This window comes from Penicillium citrinum, assembly GCF_028827155.1.
Source record: "Penicillium citrinum strain IBT 23319 chromosome Unknown utg000003l:1.0-4596430.0:1.0-4598250.0, whole genome shotgun sequence".
NCBI classification, from domain to species: Eukaryota; Fungi; Ascomycota; class Eurotiomycetes; order Eurotiales; family Aspergillaceae; genus Penicillium; species Penicillium citrinum.
Window position 1 is genome coordinate 1000408 of NW_026622688.1, and position 21982 is coordinate 1022389.

The 21982-nt window shown below is 46.7% G+C and overlaps 9 protein-coding genes across 9 annotated transcripts; 4 read left to right on the top strand and 5 right to left on the bottom strand.

Moving 5' to 3' along the window:
* Nucleotides 1–559: 559 nt before the first annotated feature.
* Nucleotides 560–4153, bottom strand: N7469_003640 (histidine biosynthesis bifunctional protein hisB; the record flags this gene model as incomplete). The annotated part of the gene is made up of 9 exons (XM_056642560.1): nucleotides 560–649; nucleotides 710–2149; nucleotides 2235–2375; nucleotides 2815–2865; nucleotides 2930–3017; nucleotides 3078–3210; nucleotides 3264–3625; nucleotides 3717–4062; nucleotides 4132–4153. The coding sequence occupies 9 exons, from the start codon at nucleotides 4151–4153 to the stop codon at nucleotides 560–562; spliced, it is 2673 nt and encodes an 890-aa protein (XP_056501972.1).
* A 253-nt stretch (nucleotides 4154–4406) lies between these two features.
* On the top strand, nucleotides 4407–6862 carry N7469_003641 (putative autophagy ubiquitin-activating enzyme ApgG; the record flags this gene model as incomplete). The annotated part of the gene is made up of 7 exons (XM_056642561.1): nucleotides 4407–4597; nucleotides 4654–4762; nucleotides 4841–5544; nucleotides 5606–5750; nucleotides 5826–6293; nucleotides 6356–6718; nucleotides 6782–6862. 7 exons carry the CDS (start codon nucleotides 4407–4409, stop codon nucleotides 6860–6862), a joined length of 2061 nt encoding a protein of 686 aa, XP_056501973.1.
* A 159-nt stretch (nucleotides 6863–7021) lies between these two features.
* Nucleotides 7022–8090, bottom strand: N7469_003642 (RlmE family RNA methyltransferase; the record flags this gene model as incomplete). The annotated part of the gene is made up of 5 exons (XM_056642562.1): nucleotides 7022–7195; nucleotides 7272–7664; nucleotides 7721–7747; nucleotides 7803–7853; nucleotides 7920–8090. The coding sequence occupies 5 exons, from the start codon at nucleotides 8088–8090 to the stop codon at nucleotides 7022–7024; spliced, it is 816 nt and encodes a 271-aa protein (XP_056501974.1).
* A 209-nt stretch (nucleotides 8091–8299) lies between these two features.
* Nucleotides 8300–9942, bottom strand: N7469_003643 (uncharacterized protein; the record flags this gene model as incomplete). Its single annotated transcript, XM_056642563.1, has 3 exons — nucleotides 8300–9484; nucleotides 9554–9844; nucleotides 9910–9942. The coding sequence occupies 3 exons, from the start codon at nucleotides 9940–9942 to the stop codon at nucleotides 8300–8302; spliced, it is 1509 nt and encodes a 502-aa protein (XP_056501975.1).
* Nucleotides 9943–10138: 196 nt separating this feature from the next.
* On the top strand, nucleotides 10139–11313 carry N7469_003644 (OST3/OST6 family protein; the record flags this gene model as incomplete). Its single annotated transcript, XM_056642564.1, has 4 exons — nucleotides 10139–10483; nucleotides 10556–10653; nucleotides 10719–11074; nucleotides 11132–11313. The coding sequence occupies 4 exons, from the start codon at nucleotides 10139–10141 to the stop codon at nucleotides 11311–11313; spliced, it is 981 nt and encodes a 326-aa protein (XP_056501976.1).
* A 371-nt stretch (nucleotides 11314–11684) lies between these two features.
* Nucleotides 11685–13563, top strand: N7469_003645 (oligosaccharide translocation protein RFT1; the record flags this gene model as incomplete). The annotated part of the gene is made up of 3 exons (XM_056642565.1): nucleotides 11685–12454; nucleotides 12526–13368; nucleotides 13473–13563. The coding sequence occupies 3 exons, from the start codon at nucleotides 11685–11687 to the stop codon at nucleotides 13561–13563; spliced, it is 1704 nt and encodes a 567-aa protein (XP_056501977.1).
* Nucleotides 13564–13586: 23 nt separating this feature from the next.
* Nucleotides 13587–15191, bottom strand: dbp3 (RNA-dependent ATPase DBP3; the record flags this gene model as incomplete). The annotated part of the gene is made up of 3 exons (XM_056642566.1): nucleotides 13587–13743; nucleotides 13826–15128; nucleotides 15179–15191. 3 exons carry the CDS (start codon nucleotides 15189–15191, stop codon nucleotides 13587–13589), a joined length of 1473 nt encoding a protein of 490 aa, XP_056501978.1.
* Nucleotides 15192–15622: 431 nt separating this feature from the next.
* N7469_003647 (replication factor A subunit protein RFA1) lies at nucleotides 15623–17744 on the bottom strand (the record flags this gene model as incomplete). The annotated part of the gene is made up of 6 exons (XM_056642567.1): nucleotides 15623–15716; nucleotides 15775–16673; nucleotides 16729–17266; nucleotides 17321–17414; nucleotides 17468–17619; nucleotides 17701–17744. The coding sequence occupies 6 exons, from the start codon at nucleotides 17742–17744 to the stop codon at nucleotides 15623–15625; spliced, it is 1821 nt and encodes a 606-aa protein (XP_056501979.1).
* A 398-nt stretch (nucleotides 17745–18142) lies between these two features.
* N7469_003648 (ubiquitin-specific protease UBP14) lies at nucleotides 18143–20745 on the top strand (the record flags this gene model as incomplete). The annotated part of the gene is made up of 6 exons (XM_056642568.1): nucleotides 18143–18170; nucleotides 18228–18295; nucleotides 18356–18496; nucleotides 18559–18832; nucleotides 18886–20542; nucleotides 20601–20745. The coding sequence occupies 6 exons, from the start codon at nucleotides 18143–18145 to the stop codon at nucleotides 20743–20745; spliced, it is 2313 nt and encodes a 770-aa protein (XP_056501980.1).
* Nucleotides 20746–21982: the final 1237 nt, after the last annotated feature.

Sequence of the window (21982 nt, forward strand, 5' to 3'; positions counted from 1 at the left end):
TACGCTCGGCGAAGAGGTGAGGGGGAGTGTGTCGGTGGTTGATGAGTTGGGGAGTGGTGAATGGTGAGTGAGTTGGAAGTGGCGATGGGCGGCTTTGGGGGACGATCCACGTGACTTCCCCACCGGCGAGATTTTCGGTCCGAAACCGCTCAATTTGCGGATTGGCTTGATTTAGACAGGATTTCCTATTTCGGAAGTTGAGTCATGGCAGCTCCGCATGGAAAATTGTGATGAGAAACCATTCTGAATACTGTAGGAATAGGAATGAAATTCAGATTGTTCAATCGCCAATCTAGAGTCAGTATTGTAGATATTGTGAGCAATGGAATATCCCTGGGCTCACCGCTTCTGCTGCCGCCTTGGGTTATGTAAGATGGTCAGAATGACTAACCAACTATAAATCGCCCGAACGAGGTAAATCGGCTCGTTTTCTTGTATAAAAAAGATGTCATTCTGATTGATATGAGGAATATGGCATAGAAAGTTCATTCGTGATATCTATAATTTCGGAAGATTCTATTTAACAACGAAAAGCAGGATCATCGGCGTCATATCTGATTTAGATGGTGGGCTCAAATTGACGCACGAGGAATCCTTCGCTTTGGAGGTGGTCTTTGACTTGACTAACGGTATATTCTCCACGGTGGAACTAAATTGAAGTTATTAGTTACCGGTCGATTTGTCTCGTCCATGGATTATATGTACTTACCATGCCCGCTCCCAATGCGGCATCAGTGGTCGTTTTATTGAAGACTTCGGCGAAGTGAGCAGGTACACCGGCTCCACTAGAGGCAATGACGGGGATCTTGATGGAAGCCTTGACATCATTAATCAACTCCAAATCAAAGCCACTGTTACTACCGTCCTTATCGATACAGTTCAGCAGGATTTCACCGGCACCCATGGCCTCAACAGCTTGTACGAGTTCGCGCACATCCATGTCGCGAGTCTCCCGGCCACCTTTCACGGTACATTGGTACCAGCAGAAGCTTTGGCCGGCTGCATTCGGGTAGGCGGTTTTCAAAGTGTGGTGGTGGGTGTCCTCTGGTCGATCCACGTAGACTCTCTTAGGATCAACACTGACCACTACAGCCTGTTTTCCGTATGCGTTCGAGATAGTCTCAATAGCGGTGGTACCGCTCAGCTTCTTTCCAGCCGCATAATAATCTTCCGCAGCAAAGACGGCGTCTGAGCCGATACTGACCTTGTCCGCGCCAGACTTGAAGTACATCGTAGCTACATCCAGTGCAGGGACATGAGTGCCATCAGTGTCGACTGTGTCCTTGATACCACCACCAATAGTCAAAGGAACGAAGACAGTCTCTGATGCTCTTCGCAGGATCTCAAGCATGGGAGTATCTACCAGAGGGCATTCTCGGAAAGAGGTGATGTTCAAAAAAGTGACCTCATCCGCTCCTTGTTCGTAATACTTCTTGGCCATCTCAACAGGCTTTCCGAGGTTTCGGACCTGTCCACCTGCATCAACGCCACTCTTTTCACGGACATCATATTGATCGCCTTTAGTAACGACCAGGTCACCGTTGTCATTTGTCCTCACGTCCAGGCAGGCAATAACGCGACGAGTTAAGCCGTCTGCCTTGCCAGCAAGAACATCTTTCGAGAGCGCTTGAACCTGGTCACCTTGCAAAAAGGCACGAAGTGCTCTCAAACCGGCTGCTCCACTCTTCTCCGGGTGAAATTGTGTACCGAAAATGTTCCCCCGGCTTACTGCGCCAATAAATTCCTCCTCGCCATAAGTGGCTGTTGCAATCGACCACCCATCCTTCTCCAAGGCTCCCGGTGTGTAAGGGGCGGCGTAGGAGTGGACATAATAGTATTTGCTGTCAGGGGACAGGCCAAAAAAGCTTTGCTTTTTAGAGGCATCGCCGGTGTTCATCGCGGAATTCCATCCAATGTGTGGCACACTCTTAGTCTTGTCGTCAAATTGGGTGATTCGCATCGGAATGATACCCAATCCGGGTACTTCAGGATCTTCATCGGAACCTTGAAAGAGAGCCTGGTGGCCAACACAAATACCCATGAAGGGCTTACCGGCATTAATATGCTTTCGAATTGGTTCTAGGAAACCGCCTTTGTCGAGTTGCGAGAGGCAGTGGCCGAAGTGGCCGACACCGGGGAGGATCAATTTCTACAACCCAAACCAGTAAGTCAAAGATCGAGACAAAATCAACCTGGTATGTTCGGCGCATCCAGTGGCATTCTCTAGCACTCACATCGGCATTCTTCACATCCTCTGGGGTTTTAACCCATTCTACCTCATATCCAACCCGGTTGATCGCATTGACCAGGGAACGAATGTTCCCGGCCACGTAGTCGAGAAGGTGAACAGTAGGCATATTGAAGGACAGCCCAACCTACGTGTATAACCTCAAGGTGCGGGGAAGTGAACAATTGCAACTTGGAGGTTTTAAAAGGGAAATGCGATGGGAGCCCCTCCAGAAATTCACCCGCTGAGTCACTCTTTTCTGCCGGGCAGAATGGCGGGACAATGAGGGGTGCCTCCACTTGGCTCCAGTGTTGTATACGAGTTTAATCTGTTTGATGTTTATAAGTTGTAGATGGCAAATATTTTGCTGGAATATACGAAAGATATCATAAAAGAGACAGGTCAAGGAAGAATGTAAAGATATGGCTTTTGATAATAGTATGCTGATGCTGATGCTGATGCTACTGAAGACGGTAATTTCGCTGCTTCTTGCTTATGCTTGGAGGTAAATTAAACCATTTGACGGCTATGAATATGAGTCAGAGAATGCCCGATAAATCAATCTGGAGTGGAGAAATAGTGCTTACGGGGTTGAATTGTCGAAGACGTACACCTGCAGATTCGAGGATAGCGGCACTCTATAATTATACAGTTAGTCCAATGCTAATCATTTCGTTTATCCTATCGTTGAATCTGGCATACCGCGTCATCCATGTTATAGCCTTGGGAGTATACCACTTCAGAGATTCCTACTTGGGCAATCTTCACGGTACATGTTAAGCAAGGACACCTTGTTGGAGTTTGTCAGTAGCCGAAAATTTACAAACCCATAATGACATGGATGACTCACGTATCACAATAAAGAATCGCACCCTCGCGAATGCGTTCTCTACCAGCTTCCAAAAGAGCATTCTCTTCTGCATGTAAGCACAGGCAAGTAGAAAGACCAACCCCTCCACCATCACCACGATTGCAACGGGGGCCTAAAGCATGATTAGTCGGGTAAATCAGTCTCTCGAATCGGCAATGAACCTACATCCGCCTTCATTGCAGTTCGTGAGATGTCTTGGGGTTCCGTTGTATCCTGTACTGATAACTCGGCGTTCTCGGACAAGAACACAGCCCACGCGTCGTTTCATGCAATTACTTCTTTGAGCAGCAAGTGATGCAAGTTGCATAAAATATTGATCCCAGTTTGGCCTAAGTCGCTGTTCATCCGCAAGGTCAAGCTTTTGAAGAGACTGATGGAGTTCTTCGAGGGATGAAGACGAATTGAACAAACGAACTTGGGCCCGGTCTGTCAGGTAGACTCGTCCAATATCCTTTTCATAAAGATTCTGATCATTCCATAGAACAAACTTTTCAAGATCAGGTGGATTCAATTGTCTGCGTAAGCACCTTCAGCGCATGAAGATATATTAGGCCACTTTTTCAATTCCTTAAACGTGCGAGGGACGAGAAAGACGAAAACTGTCTGAGAAGGACGAACCGGTCTGAGAATCGCTTCCAACGGAGGCTTACAGGCGCGTCAACGCTCACAAGTAGGAAGAAAGGGCGTAGAATAAATCGATCGAGGATTGCACCATCCGCAATGTCTGTTGTAACCCAACGTTCTTGCCATCGCTTTGTCACAAAATCGAGAAGCGATTCAGGTGTCGAAAACACGAATTCAGATGGTGTAGTACCATTTTTGTCGATCTTGGACGCTTGAAGTCGTAGATGATCATTCGCCTCACGTGTAGCCTTTTGACTGGACTGATTTGTCAGTTCTAAAAGCTGGAAGCCTTGATGTTGAATCAGATATTCGGCAATTGCATGCTTGCCGGCACAAATGCCTTTGTTTGATTAAAATATATTAGTCTCTGGCGAAAACAAAGCTGTGGCGAAGTGACTATTCTGCTGACCTCCACACAACCCGATAAGCATCTCGTGGTCACTACCCAAAAAAGAGAAAAAAAAGTTGGTGAATATGTGAAGATGGGAAGGTAAATGGAAAATGTTTGGCTGAGATAAGACGATCACGCGTCTGCGGCGGCTGACTTTCGAGTGGTTCGCGCGATTACATCAACTTTTTCCCCACTTCACCCCCTCATATATTTACATTGCATCTGCATCTACGAACAAGAAGAGTACCTTTTTTTATTCTATTTTATGTTTACAAATACTGCGGATCTGCAAGATGCAGTACGCCCCTTTTGCTTCGGATATTGAGTTGCCGTTTTATACGGCACTGGCATCTCACAAAATCAACCATGACAAACTGGATGACTACGCTCGTCCTGTCCTGGGTCTCTATGAGATCCGATCCACAGATTCCGATAATGCTTCATGTCGGATACAGATCCATGGAAACTCCCTTGCTTGTCAAGAGTAGGCTGGATTCTTGCGAGGGGAAAGATGACCATCATCACTGATCAGATTAATAGAGCACCGGCTGGCTACTATCGAGCCGAAGGTATGATTAAGAATGTGAACACCATCGAGGAATATCGAAACATGGATAAGCCACAAATGATTATTCAAAGTGGCAGAACGGTAAAGATTATTCTATTCGGGGAGACAATATGTCGTTCCAGGTTCTTTTTGGTAAACTAATAATATACTACGCCATAGATTTGGGACGCTATTAATGATGGCACGATCTATTCATGTCCTTCTTTGCTTTCTTCCTTTATCATTCTATCATTCGCGGACCTGAAGAAGTACAAATTCTCTTACTGGTTCGCTTTCCCTGCCATTCATTCTGATCCGCCATGGATCCCTGCACAATCAGCCAGCTCTCAATCCAATACCGAACAAAGCGAAGACAACAATACCCTTCAGGGTGACTATCTTTCTCCGAACGACAGTAACTCTCTTGTTGATGCGGTCCAAACATGGAGTTATGGCACAGATGACCGTCAACGGGGCTTTTTCCTGGCTCATCAAGAAAAGGGACAAGAATCTACTACCTGGCGGATAGCGGCGTTATCGGAATATGAGAATGGATTCTTTAATGGTGTCGCTCTTGAAAACAGATATATCTGTTTTGCAGATCCCTCCAACTATGAAAAGGCACCTGGATGGATGCTTCGAAATTTACTGGTTCTTGTCCGGCAACGCTGGGGCCTCAACAAGGTGCAAATTCTCCGGTATCGTGACACCCAGTCAAAACGCGATCAGGGTCGCAGTATGGTTTTTACGCTACAATCAAAATCTGAAACAAGCGGAAAACAACCTCAAGCCCAAATGCCCAAAGTTACGGGGTGGGAGCGCAATCCAGCTGGAAAGTTGTCCGGAAGGACCGTGAGTTTGACGGAATATATGGACCCTACCAGGTTAGACACTCTCCAAGATAGCCAATGGTTTGAGATAATATGCTGACAGATTCGTATTCAGACTAGCCGACCAATCAGTTGATTTGAATCTCAAGCTCATGAAATGGCGAATTAGTCCTAATCTTAATCTGGAAGACATCAAGAATACTAAATGTCTGCTTCTCGGTGCAGGTACCCTTGGGAGCTATGTTGCCCGCAATTTATTGGTCTGTCTGGTCCCATATTCATGTACAAGCTATTTACACAACACGACAGTCTTCTGACAATTTGAGATATTATAGGGCTGGGGTGTTAAAAAGATCACGTTTGTGGATCAAGGCAACGTCTCCTTCTCTAATCCCGTACGACAGCCCCTCTTCAACTTCGAAGACTGTCTGAATGGCGGAGCTCCAAAAGCTCACCGCGCGTCACAAGCTCTTACTGAGATATACCCCGGAGTCGAAACCACTGGCTATCAACTATCGGTTCCCATGGCAGGCCATCCGATCATGGATGCAAATGCAACACGTGCAGACTTCGAGACCCTTCGAAAACTTATAGATGAACACGATGCTGTTTTTCTCCTGATGGATACGAGAGAATCCCGCTGGCTTCCAACGGTGATGGGAAAGGCAGCAGGTAAAATAGTAATGAATGCGGCATTGGGATTCGATTCGTTCGTAGTGATGCGTCACGGCGTGTCAGCAACCAAAGATGCTCCAGCGGACCTTGGTTGCTATTTTTGCAATGATGTTATGGCACCAGCAAATGTAAATCAAAACCTCCCTTCGCTTCTTTCATCTTGCGCAGCAAAAGGCTAACATCCACATAGTCAATCAAGGATCAAACCCTCGATCAACAATGTACCGTGACTCGTCCAGGAGTGGCAGCTATAGCTTCCGCGCTCTTGGTTGAATTGCTTGTTTCACTTCTTCAACATCCACAAAGGGCCACAGCACCAGCACCCTTGAGCCGGGAAGATGATCGAGGGGATCACCCCCTAGGACTTGTACCTCACCAGATCCGAGGATTCCTCTCGACGTTTGAGAATATCTCTGTGACAGGAAAAAGTTATGTATGTTGTAGTGCATGCTCTGAAAGAATCACGAAAGCATATGAAGACGAAGGATGGGAATTCGTGCGTAGAGCTCTCAATGAGCCTGGTTATGTCGAGGAGCTGAGTGGACTCAAGGAGGTAAGTTATCCCTCATCGAGAGTAGACATGATCACCCTCTCCGGATTCTAAAATCGAATCTAGGTTCAAGAGAAGGCAGAGGCAGCTCTTGCCGATGTCGAATGGGACGAGGCTTCTGATAACGAAGAAATCGAAATGATCTAGGCCAAGTCCATTTTGACGATAAATGCAAAAAATTGCTGAAGATTGAATACCATATATTCATCATAACTTGCGGTTCAATCCAACGAAGAAAGATTCCTTGGATTCCTGGAAAGTATAAGCCATTAAGCCAATCATTTTAACAGATGGAATAGCAAAGGGTCAACAGCCTACACTGCGTGATGATTCAGGCTTAAGCCGATGGACTTTATGAAATAGAGCCTTGAGTTGACCTTCTAGCTCTTTATCTTCAACTCCTTGGTAGAATTTACAAACAAAATGCCCACCAGCTTTAAGAACATTCGAACTGAAGCTCAAAGCAGCATTGCATAAATCCTATACCCCAAATATTAGCTCTCAAGAACGCTTCAAGTCAACATAGCCATAGGTAGGAGAGGGAGTTTTATATTACCATGCTTCCGGCATGATCTCGAAAAGCATTACCGCTTGTATTCATCATCCTGTTGTAAGGATTACTTAGACTTCGTTTCCAAAAACCAGTTGTTTGATGCCAGGGTGCGGACATATCACTGAGAACCACATCTACCGTCCTTTGAATGGCTGATTCCTTCGATTCTGAAATCCCGTCTCGTTCCGTTTCTAAGGTACTAGTGCTCTCCTCATCAAGTGCTTCGGTCGGTCGTGGTCTGCCTCTATTCGGATCGCGCAGAAATTCCGTGATGTATTCTTGAATTTCTGGGGAGAGGAAATTGCCTTGGATCGTAGAGACACCTTTTGGGGGTTGAGCGGGAATGATATCGACTCCGACAACTCGGCCATGAGGTTGAGTGCGGTTCACAGCTACCTATTTAATCATTAGGTGATGTTAAAGTGTTTGAAGCGTCCTTGAGGTGAGCTTACCTGTGACCATGAACCTGGCGCATACCCCTAATCAACTGTGAGCTATCTGTCGCACATTTCGTCATAGAGAGTAAGTTCTCACTAGATCGACAACGGTCTGCCCGCGCTTAAAAATCCGGTATTTTTCATCAATCTGAGTTGACGTGTTAGTATCAGTATAAGCAAGGGAGTTGCGACAGCTTTTTCAAGCTAAAATTACCTGAAGTAGCTTGAAAGCAGCTCTACTCTTGAGACCTTGTACAGCTGCTTCTCTGGTGAATTGATCCTTGTGCTGACGGGCTTGCCACCGTTTCGACGATGACCATCTGACTTGTCCCAAAAAATTGAACTTGCAAAACCCCTGAGGTCGAAATGCGAATAGAGAAAACATCTCGCGGCTATGAAAGGGGGAAAAGGAAATCTGATGGGGAGAAACTGAGGTTCTGCCGGCAAAATGCGGCCGAGTTGGAAGTGGATATCGACATTGTTAGGGTAATCTATATATCTAACTAGATTTTATTACTACGTAGTCATATTTGGTATTTACGAGGAAAAGCTTGTCCAAGTTGAGTATTAAAATTGATCGTCGAAATTATCTAATTAAAATCGTTTCCGATCTCGCTTGAGAGGTGAAAATGCACCAAAGCCTCGACCAGCTCCAGGGAGCTGTGAAGTCGCAAGGATCGAACTTCGTCCAGCTCCAAGACCTAATTTGCGTCCTGGCTTTCTAAGTTCAAGTTCTCTTTCTTCCTCCTCTTCCTCTTCGAATAAAGATCGTTCCCGTTGAGCACCAAGTTTACGTCGTTTGATCTTGGCTTGACCCTGGTCCACGGCGGGTTCTTGATCTTCGTCTTCTTCAAGAGATATCTTGGAGGCGGCCTTAGAAGTGGGCTTAGAAGTGGCTTTTGCGGCCGGTTTCTCTTCTAGCGTCGTTGATTTCCCCTTGGTTGCTTTGGACTGAAGTGCCCGAGTAGGGACATCGTGTTTCTCTGACGAATCATGCTCCTCGGCGAGACTGGTCTTGCGAGGTACTGATTTAGCATCATTCTTGGTCTTTCTCACTTCTTGCTCCTCTATATCGGAGCTCATTGGGGAGTCTCCGACATCTCTGGTACGATTGAGAAATGGCGTTATCGAAAATACCGACTTATCCCCAGGCAATGCTGATTTCCGGTCAAGCTTCTCGTGAAATCGAACAGCCCCGGGAGTCGCAATCGTCACACCACTTTGGCGATCTGATCCAGGACCAGGACCTTGAAGCGGCACTGTCTTGATCCGTGATTCAGATGTCTCGGTTTCAATCCTCGGATCAGTACGCCGCTGTTGTAGTTCTTGCCGGGCCTCTTGAAGCTTGTCCTTGGCATTTCGCAATTGTTTCTTCAATGTCTCGATCTTCCCTTCAAGAACTGATCTCTGGCTCTCCCATTCCTGGTTCTGTTGTCGGGTATCATGGTCGGATTGCTGCTTCGCTCGTAATTCTCTAGCAAGCTCGCTTTCCAATGTTTCAATTCGCGCGGAGAGTTTGTCGATTTCTACAGCTTGCTGCGAGCCTTTCACTCGTGTACGTTCATGAGCATTCTGCTCTTGCTCAAGCTGGACTTCCAATGAATTCAGCTGTCTTTCCAAATTGTGTTTCTCTGAAATTAAGGCCTGGTAGGAACCATCTTGGTTTCGTAATCGGTCGAGTTCTGTTTGTAGATTGGTGAGGTTTCGGGACAAGCGCTGTTTCTCTGCTAGGAGGTCACTATAATCGGTAGAGGTATCGTTCAAGCTTGAGAGTTCGTCCTATCCACTGGTTTAGAGAATCCTTCTTCGGCCGGCACCTTATAGTCACCTATCGGGGCAAATACTCACTCTCAGTTTATTGATCTCGCTATAAGACGTGCGCAAAGAAGCGTCAAGGTGTTCGATCTCTTGAAAAGCTTCTTCTAACTGCATACGAGCTCCGCGTTCCGTCTGTGTCGACTCAAGCAATTGTTCGTGGGCTTGATCCAATTGTGTTCGAAGCGCATCTCGCTCAAATTGAAGAAGTAGATACTCCATCCGTCTCACGCGATCTCGTTCATTATCTAACAGGCGACTGGAATCCGCGAGTACTCTTTCATACTCTTTCTCCAAACGTGTTGTTTGGATGGACAGCTCGCACTGGTAACAGTTAGCATGCATTTTCTCTTTCCCAGGACGTGATAGATTTGTAACATATGACATACTTCTGACAATTGCGCTTCTATTGTAGCTGCCATAATGATTCACAGTCTTTGTATGTCGTTCAACTCGAGAGGAGAACATGCGCAAATCGGGGAAGCTCAAAGACGCGCGCGCGGCTCCGCTTTTTCGGCGGGGAGAAGCCTTACGTAAGGGGCCACCTTGCACCTCTAGGTGGTTCTTTCTTGTCCTTCACATTTGACCAAGACTAGATCAACTTCTTGTCATGCCATCATGAAGCTCTGGACTTCTCTTTTTTGGTGTTTCTCTCTTGTTTCCGGCGTGCTCGCCGCACAAAGCTCGCCAGACCGATGGGAGAAATATGAAGCTCTTGCTCGCTCTGGGCCCGTTGACTTGGATAGTTCCTCATTTGTGGAATTGACCCAGGCTCCTCGAGATTACTATGCTGTTGTTCTCTTGACCGCATTGGATGCCCGTTTTGGTTGTGTGATGTGTCGGGAGTTTGATCCCGAATGGGATCTTATGGCTCGAAGCTGGAATAAGGGATCTAAGCTTGACGGGTTGAAGGTTGCCTTTGGAACTTTGGATTTCAACGATGGCAAGGCTGTTTTCCAGAAGGTAAGCCCCCAATACTTCGGCCTTAGTTATATAATGAACATTGGAAGCTAATTGCGTCGGCTGCACCAACAGCTCATGCTTCAAACCGCACCTGTGCTTCTTCTGTTCCCTCCCACCATTGGACCGTACGCCAAGTTGGACGCCGAGCCCGTGAGATACGACTTCACTAGGTGAGTTTTGGCAACCTCCCCGGTTATTTTCGAGCCTCGTCGCTTATTCATATTCTTCTCTCTAGTCCAATCGGCGCTGAGCAGCTTTATGCTTGGATCGGCCGTCACTTGCCCGAGGGCCCTAAGCCTCCTTTGGTTCGACCCTTCAACTATATGCGTCTCATTTCTGCCATTACAATCTTGATGGGCGCTATCACATTGTTCACTGTTCTTTCGCCCTATATTCTACCTATTGTGCAGAACCGAAGCCTCTGGGCTGCCGTCAGCCTGATTGCCATCCTTTTGTTCACCAGCGGACAGATGTTCAACCATATCCGCAAGGTTCCGTACGTTGCAGGCGATGGCCATGGTGGCATCAGCTATTTTGCCGGGGGATTCCAAAACCAATTTGGTATGGAAACTCAAATCATTGCAGCGATATGTAAGTCATACCCTCTTAGCAGTCTCTTCTCTTGGCTCTCGTTCTAATATCTCATAGATGCTGTTCTCTCCTTTGCCACTATCGCACTTGCGTTGAAGGTTCCACGCATGCAAGATGTCAATGGGCAGCAGCTTGCTGTCTTCATTTGGGGTGGTGTGCTGTTCGTTACGTACAGTCTGCTCCTCAGTGTTTTCAAGACCAAGAACGGCGGCTATCCGTTCTATCTTCCTCCTTTCTAGGCCCTTTTTCTTTCTTCGTCTCCTCATTTCCATTCAAGGAGGCCGGGCCAGCAATTGATTTGAACTTGGGGTTGTTTCAAAGTCTTTCGAACAGGAGCAGCACCATTGTTCTCACTAGGCGCATGCATACGAACTAAGAAACATTAAACTCGTGCGCTGTCGCCGGCGACATCATGTATTCATTGTATACTCGTAGATCAACAAAGAGCATATTCTTCTTTTAGAATATTTTCCCCGACGAACTATACAAAATCTTCCACGTTTAAATATAAGAAACGATGCCTACGTAAGCGTGGGGAAGCGGTCAGCGGGTTGGCCGAGGCATCTACAATTCCTCTTTGGGACACGCGTCAACCTTCTCTCCTTTCAAGATGGCGCGCACTGAGGAGGCCCCAATTAACCAAGAAGATGGTAATGGCAATGGCGATGGAAATCGTAATGTGTTTCGGTCGTCCGCCACTGGCACTACTTTTCTCATCTTGATCCAATTGGCATCGAGGATAATGACCTTTGCCTCCAATCAACTGATACTGCGGTCATTGTCACCTGTTGTGCTAGGTATAGCTGCTCAGCTTGAGCTCTATCAAGTGACAATTCTTTACTTCTCTCGGGAAAGTATCCGGATGGCCATTCAGCGACAGCCTTTGGTACCCATCACCAGCAGCAATCGCAGTCGAAACACCGAGGATAGAAAACATTCGCTTGCCTCTCAATCAGTGATTAATGTGTCTTATTTGAGCATGATCCTTGGGTTGTTATTCACGACTGGCTTGACATGGTTTTACAAGCATTTTGCTCCGGACAAAGCACTGTCAACTTCATTCTTCAGTACGAGTGTCACTGTGACTGGGATCGCATCGCTCATTGAATTGACAACTGAGCCATACTTTGCGGTTGTCCAGCAGAACATGTGGTACGAGAAACGAGCTGCAGTCGAAATGCCGGCGGCTTTTCTTAAGAGTTTTGTGACATGTTCTACCTTTTTCTACGCCTCGAGGAGAGGCCAAGACGTCGGCCCTTTGCCCTTTGCGCTTGGCCACTTGGCTTATTCTATCACTCTTGTGTGCGGATATTACATGTCGTTACTGCGGAAATCCGTTTCGAAGGGCTTCTCATTCCTCCCAAGACGGATATACTCAAGGTATTTTCCCCGTTCCTTTAGCCTGGCGACAAAGAAAGAAAAAAAAAGCATTCAGAAATTGACCGTCTCAGTAATGATTCGGAGTACATCTTAGGCCGATTCTCCCGTCGATTGTCCTATCTGGCCGCAACTGTCTTTTTCCAATCACTCGTCAAGCATCTCCTTACTCAAGGGGACTCAATGATGCTGGCTGCCATGTCTAGCTTAGACGACCAGGGGATATATTCCCTGGCATCTAATTATGGCGGGTTGATTGCACGAATCATCTTTCAACCACTAGAGGAAAGTAGTAGGAACCTTTTTTCTTCGCTACTGAGCCATGATGACCCGACAAAGCGAACGATTGTCCAACTTCAATCTGCAAAGACCCAGTTGGTCAATATCCTCAAGGCCTATCAAATTCTCTCGGTTCTGATATTGCCAATTGGACCTGTCATTGTTCCCACCGCACTCACCATTATCGGGGGTAGTCGATGGGCCTCGCCCAAAGTGAGCGATCTATTATCACTGTATTGCTATTATATTCCATTTCTCGCTTTCAACGGAATCACTGAGGCGTTTGTATCTTCTGCCGCCGATCCACGAGAAATTCGGGTTCAGACAGTTTGGATGGGCGCTTTTTCCGCTTGTTATGCATTGGCTGCGTATTTCTTTCTCGAGGTATGGTCTCTCGGTGCATATGGTCTTGTCCTGGCAAATATCGTCAATATGGCGGTCCGCACACTTTGGAGTTATCGATTCATTCGATCCTTTCTCGTTAAAAATGGAGATGGGCTTTCCACGGCCGAAGTCTGCATCGCACCTACTTCTTACGCACTTACTGCTGTAGCTACTGCGGCAAGTCAGATGATGCCAACCTTGCAAAAGAATGTCATTCTGGCAATTGCATTTAGTGGAGTTTACGCGCTTTTGATGTAAGTCATGGAAGAGTGAACAGGATTTTCTCGGCATGAAGAAAGAAAAAGAGAAAAGAAATCCGCCTTCGTTTTGATCTGGTCTAACTTGAAACTATCATTAGGCTCTATGTGGAAAGACAATATATCATGCAACAATTGGCGGTGGTTCGTCAAATCGCATCCTCCCGCGCCAAGGGACCCAAATCCGAATAGTCAATGCTTTTTTGGAAACAACTTTAATCATCGAAAGTAATCTTGGTGGCCTTTTTGTCTGTGTCAACATCCTTGAAAAATGCACCATAGGCATCGTGCTGCTTCTTCTTCACGGTAGTGCCGAATTTCATCAGGTCTTCCGGCACATGTTGGTTGGCTGCCTTCAGAACGTTGACCAATCTAGTAAAGTTAGCATAATGTGTTGTCTGTGTGGACCAAACAACAAAGATCGAAGAGACAAAAGAGAAAGAGAAAAACTCACCCGCCAGCAAGAGCCTTGTCTTGTTCAGTAAAGAGGGTGATAGCATGGCCCTCGGCACCAGCACGTCCGGTTCGTCCAATGCGATGCACGTAGTCCTCGACGGTGAGAGGGAACGTGACGTTGATCACCAACTTAACGGCAGGAATATCAAGACCACGGGCTGCAACATCGGTTGCAACAAGGACAGTAGCAGCTCCAGATTTGAAAGCCTCAAGATTGCGGAAACGGTCCGACTGGTTCAGATCTCCGTGGATTCCAGCAACCTTGAATCCCTTGTAGCTGATGGTTCGCTCCACGCGCATAGCTTCTTTCTTGTACAAGCAGAATACAAGGACCTTCTCAGGGTTCTTACCCTTCTGTGATCGGTTGAGAAGCTGAATGAGTCGATTCTCCTTCTCCCGTCCGTCCAACACCTCAACTTCCTGCTTGATCCTGGTATTGGCACGGGGATCTGCTGAAGGATCTCCGCCAATAGTGACGGTCACTGGAGAGCTCATGAAAGTAGACGCCAAGTCACGGACGGAACGGGGCCATGTTGCGGTGAACATGACGGTTTGTCTCCTTGACACGGGCATAGGTTGAATGATATCCTTGATATCCTGCTCAAACCCCTTATCCAGCATACGATCAGCCTCATCGAGTACAAGATACTTGACTTTGCCAAGGTTGACTGATCCATCATTTTGCAAGTCCTTCAGACGACCGGGGGTAGCGACTACAACCGCCGCGGTCTTGAGAGCCTCTCGCTGCTCGTCTTTCCTTACACCACCATAGATACATGTCACTCCGGCCTTGGCCACTTCAGCAAACTTGATAAGCTGATCGTAGATTTGCATTGCCAGCTCACGTGTTGGAGAAATTATGACGGCAGTCGGGTGATAAGCTTTCTGGCTTTTCTTGGACTCTGTCAGTTTCCGGAGACAAGGCAGACCGAAGGCCAAGGTCTTTCCACTACCTGTCTCGGCAATACCGATGACATCGCGGCCAGCAAATAGCAACGGCCAAGTAGCTGCTTGAATGGGTGTGGGTGCTGGGAACGACTTCAGCGGGGCGTACAGGTCGCTGTCACTTGGGGGCAGGTAGTCGAAGGAAATCAACGGGCGCAGAGCTGGTGCATCGGCAGAAGGGTCTGTAAACTTGATCACCTTCTCACTGAGATAAGTATCGATCTCAGATTGAGGCAGCGCGCTCAGCGCAGATGCCTCAGTGTAAGTGGTCTTCTCAGTGGACTCGGTGCCATTGTCCTGCTCCGAAACAGTCTTATTCTTCTTCTCTTTCTTCTCTTTCTTGTCCTTGGGGGGGGCTTGTCGGACTTGGACTTCTTCTGAGGCTTCAGGTCCGTAGACTCGTAACTCCGTTTACCCATGGCGATTAATTTCAACAACGGGGTCGAAATTAGAATTGTCAATGATTTCTCGTCAAATCGTCCCGTGGAAATTTTGGGAATTTTTCAAAATATTGCCGCATCTTTCCGGTGTCACCGCCGGAGGTGCGCAGTCAGTCCGCCCGACGTGGGGAAATCCTCGGAATCGTTAGTGTACTACGTATAGTTACAAAAGTACATATTATGTATCTGAATAATTTGACGTTATTGAAAAGCTGTCGAGAAATGAAGTACATAATGATCTCATCAATGGAAACTCCTTCAGAAAAATACTTGTATTGGCGATATCACACTAATTCATAGTATAACAGTACTGCATAAAGCCGTTGTTGACATCACGGTCTGAACGACAAAGTAATTGAGAGCACAAAACGTTTCGGATATTCAACAATTGTTTTGACTTTTAGCCTTGTCTAAGAGATATTGTACGAGCTGATGATTTCGGCTAGACGAGAGGCTTCCTCGGAATAGTTGACAGGTGAAGCTGATGATACTTGGTACCGGACCCTAAACGGTGTTAGCACGTCTCTCTGGCCTGTATATTAAAGAATTCTCAGGAGCATACCTCTGTTGTTCTCCGTATGTGTCTATCTTGGCACGGCAGCGGAAATTCCAGGTGCGACAGTTGGCCTCCTGGAACACCTCCCCGAATGCGACGGGGTCATCCTCGTGAAGCTGCATCAAATCATCTGCCGACATCCCCATAATCAACCGTCCAGTTTCATCGAAGCAGCTAAGCCAAAGTTGACCAGTGTGATCGCTCACACTGATCGGCATGATGTAACGGTATTCGGGTTTGGGGTGGGATTTGTCGCACATCTCACAGCGCCATTGACCAGGATCCAACTCAGTCACCTTTTTGTTGCATCGTTCAGACAGACAAGCCGGATAGCACCAAGTAGCATCCTGTTTGATGAAAACAACAGTTGCTTTCAAAGAGAAGTAATCAGGCTGTTCAGACATTCCAAGTTGCTCCTCGGTAACCTGAGCAACTGTTTTGAATCGATCAGGCTTCATGTTCGAGTTGGTAGCACCAGAAAGAGATGCATGCGATGTGAAAGATTCGGTTCGACCCTGAGCATCATACCATCCCTTCAGTCGGTGGGCTTCTCCAATGTCCGGATCGACGGTCATTGTGCCAGAGCTCAGCAAGCTGAGACTACGGCCACCGAAATCAGAGACCTTAACTCCCTTGAAAGCAACAACAGACTCTGGAGGCACGTTGAAATTGTTCGCGGTAGCACCCCAGATAGTCAACCGCACAGAGAAGCCAGTATTGTCGACAAGTGTAAGCTCTCGCTTGTCATAGGGCTTGCCCGTTCCCTTTGAAATGATTTGGGATGATTCACCAACTTCTTTCAAGATACCGATCACATCTGTAGTTGTGTCCTTCTCCACGGTCTGTAAATCTCCAACAGAGGTGAAGTTGAAGCGAATTTGGGGCACATCGCTTTGGTCCTCCGCCTATAAGCCGGCATAAGCAAATAGTCAAGGGGATTTAGGGCGCATGTCAACTTACCTTCTCGACAACAGTATCCCGCTCAAAGGTAAGTTCATAGTCGTTGTTCAGATTTGTGAACTGTTTCTTGGCCATCTGTACTCGACAAGGACTCGAAATGTAGTACACATTACCTTCCTGGAAAAGATCGTAAAGCACATCGCACTGATCATTAAATCCAGTTGCGCGGATCTCGCCGCTATCATCCAGCAAGTTTACACTGAAAAGTTTTCCTTCGCCGTTCTTATTATGCCATGTTTTGATGTTGGACTTGCTTGTGCAGCGGGCTTTGATTGTCCATTTGTTATTGTAGGGAGATATAGCCTCAATAGGATGAATGGAAGCATGCGCAGAAGCTGCGGGTCCTCGTATGGGCTGCGGACGATTTTGCTGTTGGGGCTGTGCGGCGGGCTTTGAGCCATAGAAGCCGTTACTCGACATCGTGGTCGGCTGGGGCTTTTCGTCTTCCTCGGCCTTGACCTCCAACGGCTTCGGCTCTCCGATCTTCTCTGCTTCTCCTAGCTCCTTTAAGACTTCCAGATCGAGAATTATCAGGATCCTGATTAGATATCAGTATGAAGCCACATTAAAAAGATTACGCAAGCACACTCACTTTTTACCCTTAACCGAGTTGGCTTGGAAGGATTTCAACCGGACAAAACATCCCTTTCGGAGGGAACCGTCTGTAACCACATGGTTGGCTTCTTCTATAGCAGTTAGCATATGTATAGATCAATGCATTGGGTTGGCTTCAGCATACGGCTGGCAAGCATCGTCTGAACATAGTTGGCAATGTCACTGAAAACAGCCCGATAGCGCTCTTGGTGGCCGGGTTGAGGAGGCAGAGGCTTGATCTGCACACATTGTACAATAGGCTCATGGACCTGGGGTTTGGTGTCGTCGAAAATGGCACTATATCAAAGACACATTAGCTCTTAGTCGAAGACTCGCCCTTATTTCTTAAAAGGTCTTCAAATGACATTTAGAACGTACCCAAGAGCCCCGACTGTCACTTGAGATGCAGCGTCAGCGGCCATCTTTCTTTTTTCTTTTCAAAAAATACTGGCAATTGAAGATGTTGGAAATGGCGGCGAAAAGTCAAGCACCGAACCAGAGAGATGTGGATGATGAAGAGCCGCGACGCGTTGATTTTAACGCGTAGAGTGGTTTACGTGAGCCGCCGGTTTAAGCCTCAGGCACCTGCCCCGCCGCGATTAGGTAATCTGGTTTGCCCCACGGTGGATAGCTCCTGCCTTGCTTTGACGTCGACGAGTGCCTGCCCTTTTTGCCTGTCTTTTTCTCGAATTTCCTCGAGGCACGCCTTCCTTTTTTTGTTTCATTTCTTCTTTTTTCCTATTTCTGCCTTATTTTCTCTTTCGTTATTGCTCAAGTCTCGGGAGGAATCGCCATCAAACCCCACCAAACATCATCAAAGATGGCTTGCGTCCATGCGGAAGCTCCAGGTTGGTGAGAATTGCAAGTCGTAATATTCCGTGGCTTGCTAACGAAATATCATATAGACCTTGGTCCCCCCGGACCCTTCCAGTCTGTGTATCGAGAGGATTGCACCCAGTGTTTTGATTCTATTGTAAGTTAAAAGGCTGGTTGACATGGTTCGCAAATATATCTAACGAATTCGGGTTTGCAGGATGACGAGCTAGGCCTTAACGTGTGCCTACAGTGTTTCAATGGTGGCTGTGTTGGGGACAGGGACCATGCAAGATTGCATTATCAGCGCTTTGGTCATTCGCTGGCTTTGAACATCAAGAGAACCCCAAAACGGATCCAGGTATATATTTGTTCCTTGCAAATGACGGAATTGTTCTTGGTCCTAATCCAAGCGACATTTAGCGTGACGAACCCCCGCCCAAGATATCCAAACTCGCAATTGCGGCCGAAACAGAGGAAGATCGATACGATGTTGTTACATCTGTGATATGCTATGCGTGTGCGGTAGAGAACGTGGACAAAACATATGGAAACCTCCCAACGGTGATTGACGGTATTATGAACGCGATGACATTTTCCAAAAAAGAGGAGGTGAAGGCATGGGAGCAGGAATTTGTTCCTTGCGAGCATACCCTATGCATGGTTCAACAAGAGAACGAGGGGAAGGACGGCAAAGGTAGCCAGCGACTAGGTCGATGCAGATGATGACAAGGCTAACTTCGGATATAGACTCAAGCCAGTGTTCAGCATGTGATTTGAAGGAGAATCTCTGGCTTTGTCTAGAGTGTGGAAACGTCAGCTGTGGACGAAGCCAGTTTGGCGGGAGCAAGGGAAATTCACATGCTCTTGCTCATGCGGATGCTGTATCTCATTCCGCTGCTGTTAAACTTGGTTCTATCACCGCCGAGGGATCTGCCGATATTTATTGTTATAAGTGTAATGAGGAGCGCACGGATCCGGAACTCGCTGCACACCTCGCACATTGGGGAATCTATCTGGCCGGGCGTGAAAAAACTGAGAAAAGTTTGATGGAGATGCAAGTCGAACACAACTTGAAATGGGAATTTTCTATGACAAGTGAAGATGGACGTGAGCTGCCTCCAGTCTTTGGCCCTGGATTTACAGGTTTATCCAACCTTGGAAACAGTTGCTATCTGTCAAGTATCCTACAGTGTATCTTCGCCACTCAAGGATTTCAAGAGCGATATTATTACCCTGCGAGCGAGCCTCCATTCACCGACACCCCAGCACAAGACCTTGAGACACAAATGCGGAAGTTGGCAGATGGTCTTCTTTCCGGTCGGTATTCTAAGCCTGATCCTCGCCTTGCTGCGTCTGCCGATGCCTCCGAAATTGCCCACCAAAAAGGATTATCTCCAGCTATGTTCAAATACTTGGTTGGACAAGGTCATGAAGAGTTTGCCACAATGAGGCAACAAGATGCCTTTGAATTCTTACTTCATGTGTTCAAATCAATCAGCTTATCGAAACAGCCGGAGGATAAAGTGAATCCAGTTCAAGACTTCCGATTTCTGGTGGAGCAACGGCTCCAGTGTCTTAGCTGCAAAAAGGTCCGCTACAAGGTTGATGAGCAGGATAACATCTCTGTGGCGGTGCCGGCGCGTCGTCTAGAGACTAACAAGGACCAGTTTGAACCGGTAACCTTGGCGGAATGCCTGGACATTTTCACTTCAGAAGAAGCAGTTGAGCTTACCTGCCCTGGCTGCAATAGTGACAAAGGTTTTTCCAAGAAGGCCTCTTTCAAAACATTGCCTCGCGAACTAGCCGTCAACGCTCGTCGCTTTGAGCTAGTTAACTGGGTCCCTACCAAACTTGATATTCCTGTCATTGTAGATGACGCCCCAATCGACTTTGGACGCTATCTGAGCAAAGGATACAATGAAACTGAGGAGCTCCTCCCTGAAGTTGAGGAAACAGTCACATTTGCTGCCAATCCAAGCATTATGGAACAGCTCATGAGTATGGGATTCCCCGCCCCTAGATGCGAGAAGGCCCTTCATGCTACTGGCAATGCAGACCCAGACGCTGCCATGAACTGGTTATTCGCACATATGGAAGACCCTGATATCGACGAGCCTTTGGTCCTAGAAAGTTCGACCGACAACGCTGGGGGCACACAAGATGAGGGCAAAGTGGCACAATTAGGGGAGATGGGTATCGACCCTGCTAGAGCCCGGAAAGCTCTGGCTGCAACCGATGGCGATGTCACTCGAGCGGTAGACTGGGTCTTTACCCATCCTGACGATGGATTGGAGGAGCAGGGCGAAGTTATTGAACAGCATGGCACTCCCGGTTACGACAGCTTGCCAGCTTTTTATCAACTCCGGTCAATTGTTTGTCACAAAGGCACATCGGTGCATGCAGGGTGAGTCCCACTAACTTACACTCGGTATAATCAGATCTCAGAAGTTGACGCATTTTAGACATTACGTTGCTTTCGTTCGCAAAGCGCTTCCTGGACAGGATACTCTTTCCTGGGTTCTTTTCAACGATGAGAAGGTTGTTCAGGTCGAGGACATTGAGAGCATGAGAAAGACGGCGTATATGTACTTCTTCACACGGGTTTAGTTCAGAAACTCAAGGCATTGTCTTCAAACAGCTATGATTATGACATATCTTCTGTATCTACAAAAGGTCATATTTCTACTAGGCTCTTGAAATATCGGAAATAGAACCATTTCAACTTTAGTACAGCAACACTTGCGTGACACAATCAGACACTATAAAATCAAGATAACTTAAATCACAACCGAACCGGCTATCCAAACCGGCCGGCCATCCCCAAGAACATACTTCAAAATATAAATTACATTATTAAATATCAACAACCGTATTGATTTGAAATACTGCATCAGAATATTGTACTCTTAATATTATTGCTAGCCAGAATACCAAATGTAGAACAAAAATAAATTCTGCCGGTCGAAATATTGTACTGCGGCAGTAACCGCAAAAACCACAGTTAACCGAAAATCTAACCAAAACCGCTGCGGTTTTGGTCTTCATTTCAAGACCGCAGACCAAATCCAAAACTGTGCCGCAATCTACGCATGGATATGCTCGAGAGCCGGTATGACAAATGAAAGATGTTCTCTGAAAAGCTCATGTTATTTAATGTATTTCATTATCAGTAATTTCCATAGCTTACAGTTTGGCTCGTACCTTACTGATTATACTTTGCCAAAGAAGCGCCACGAAAGTGACATGCTGGTGTATATCTGTATCATGGACCGCTTAATATTAGGTGTTTCAGATCTCATAGGGTCGTGAAAAGACTTGTCACGGGGTTTGAAGTATACAACACCCCAAGCACTCGATATCGGTCCGAAGTCTAAACCCTTTCGAATCACCTGCATATAGAGGTCCACCCGAACCCTAATATATATAAGATCTCACATGTTCAGAATTCTTGAGCTCTTCAAAAATCAGCCTATATATAAATCCATCCTACCTGATCCCTACCATCCGATATCTTTGCCTAGTCACAGGTCCCTAGCCTGACAACTTAGTAACCATTACAATTCTAAACAAAATAGCTTCAATAACAAGTCCTCTAGCCAATGTAAATTTTCAGTGACGGTTCCAAAACAGGAGCTGAAGTAGAATATATGTAAGTATCACGCATTAGAGGTAGCTTTGATGGCGTCTCATACAATAAATTGATAAACATTCTTTCTGGTCTGACACGTTAGTGCAGAACAACGGATTTACAGATCTCTTCAGGAACATGGAACACGGTGATATCTACGATAAAAAGGGTGTAGTTAGTGGATACTACAAAACCGATATAATTGTTTAGTAATTC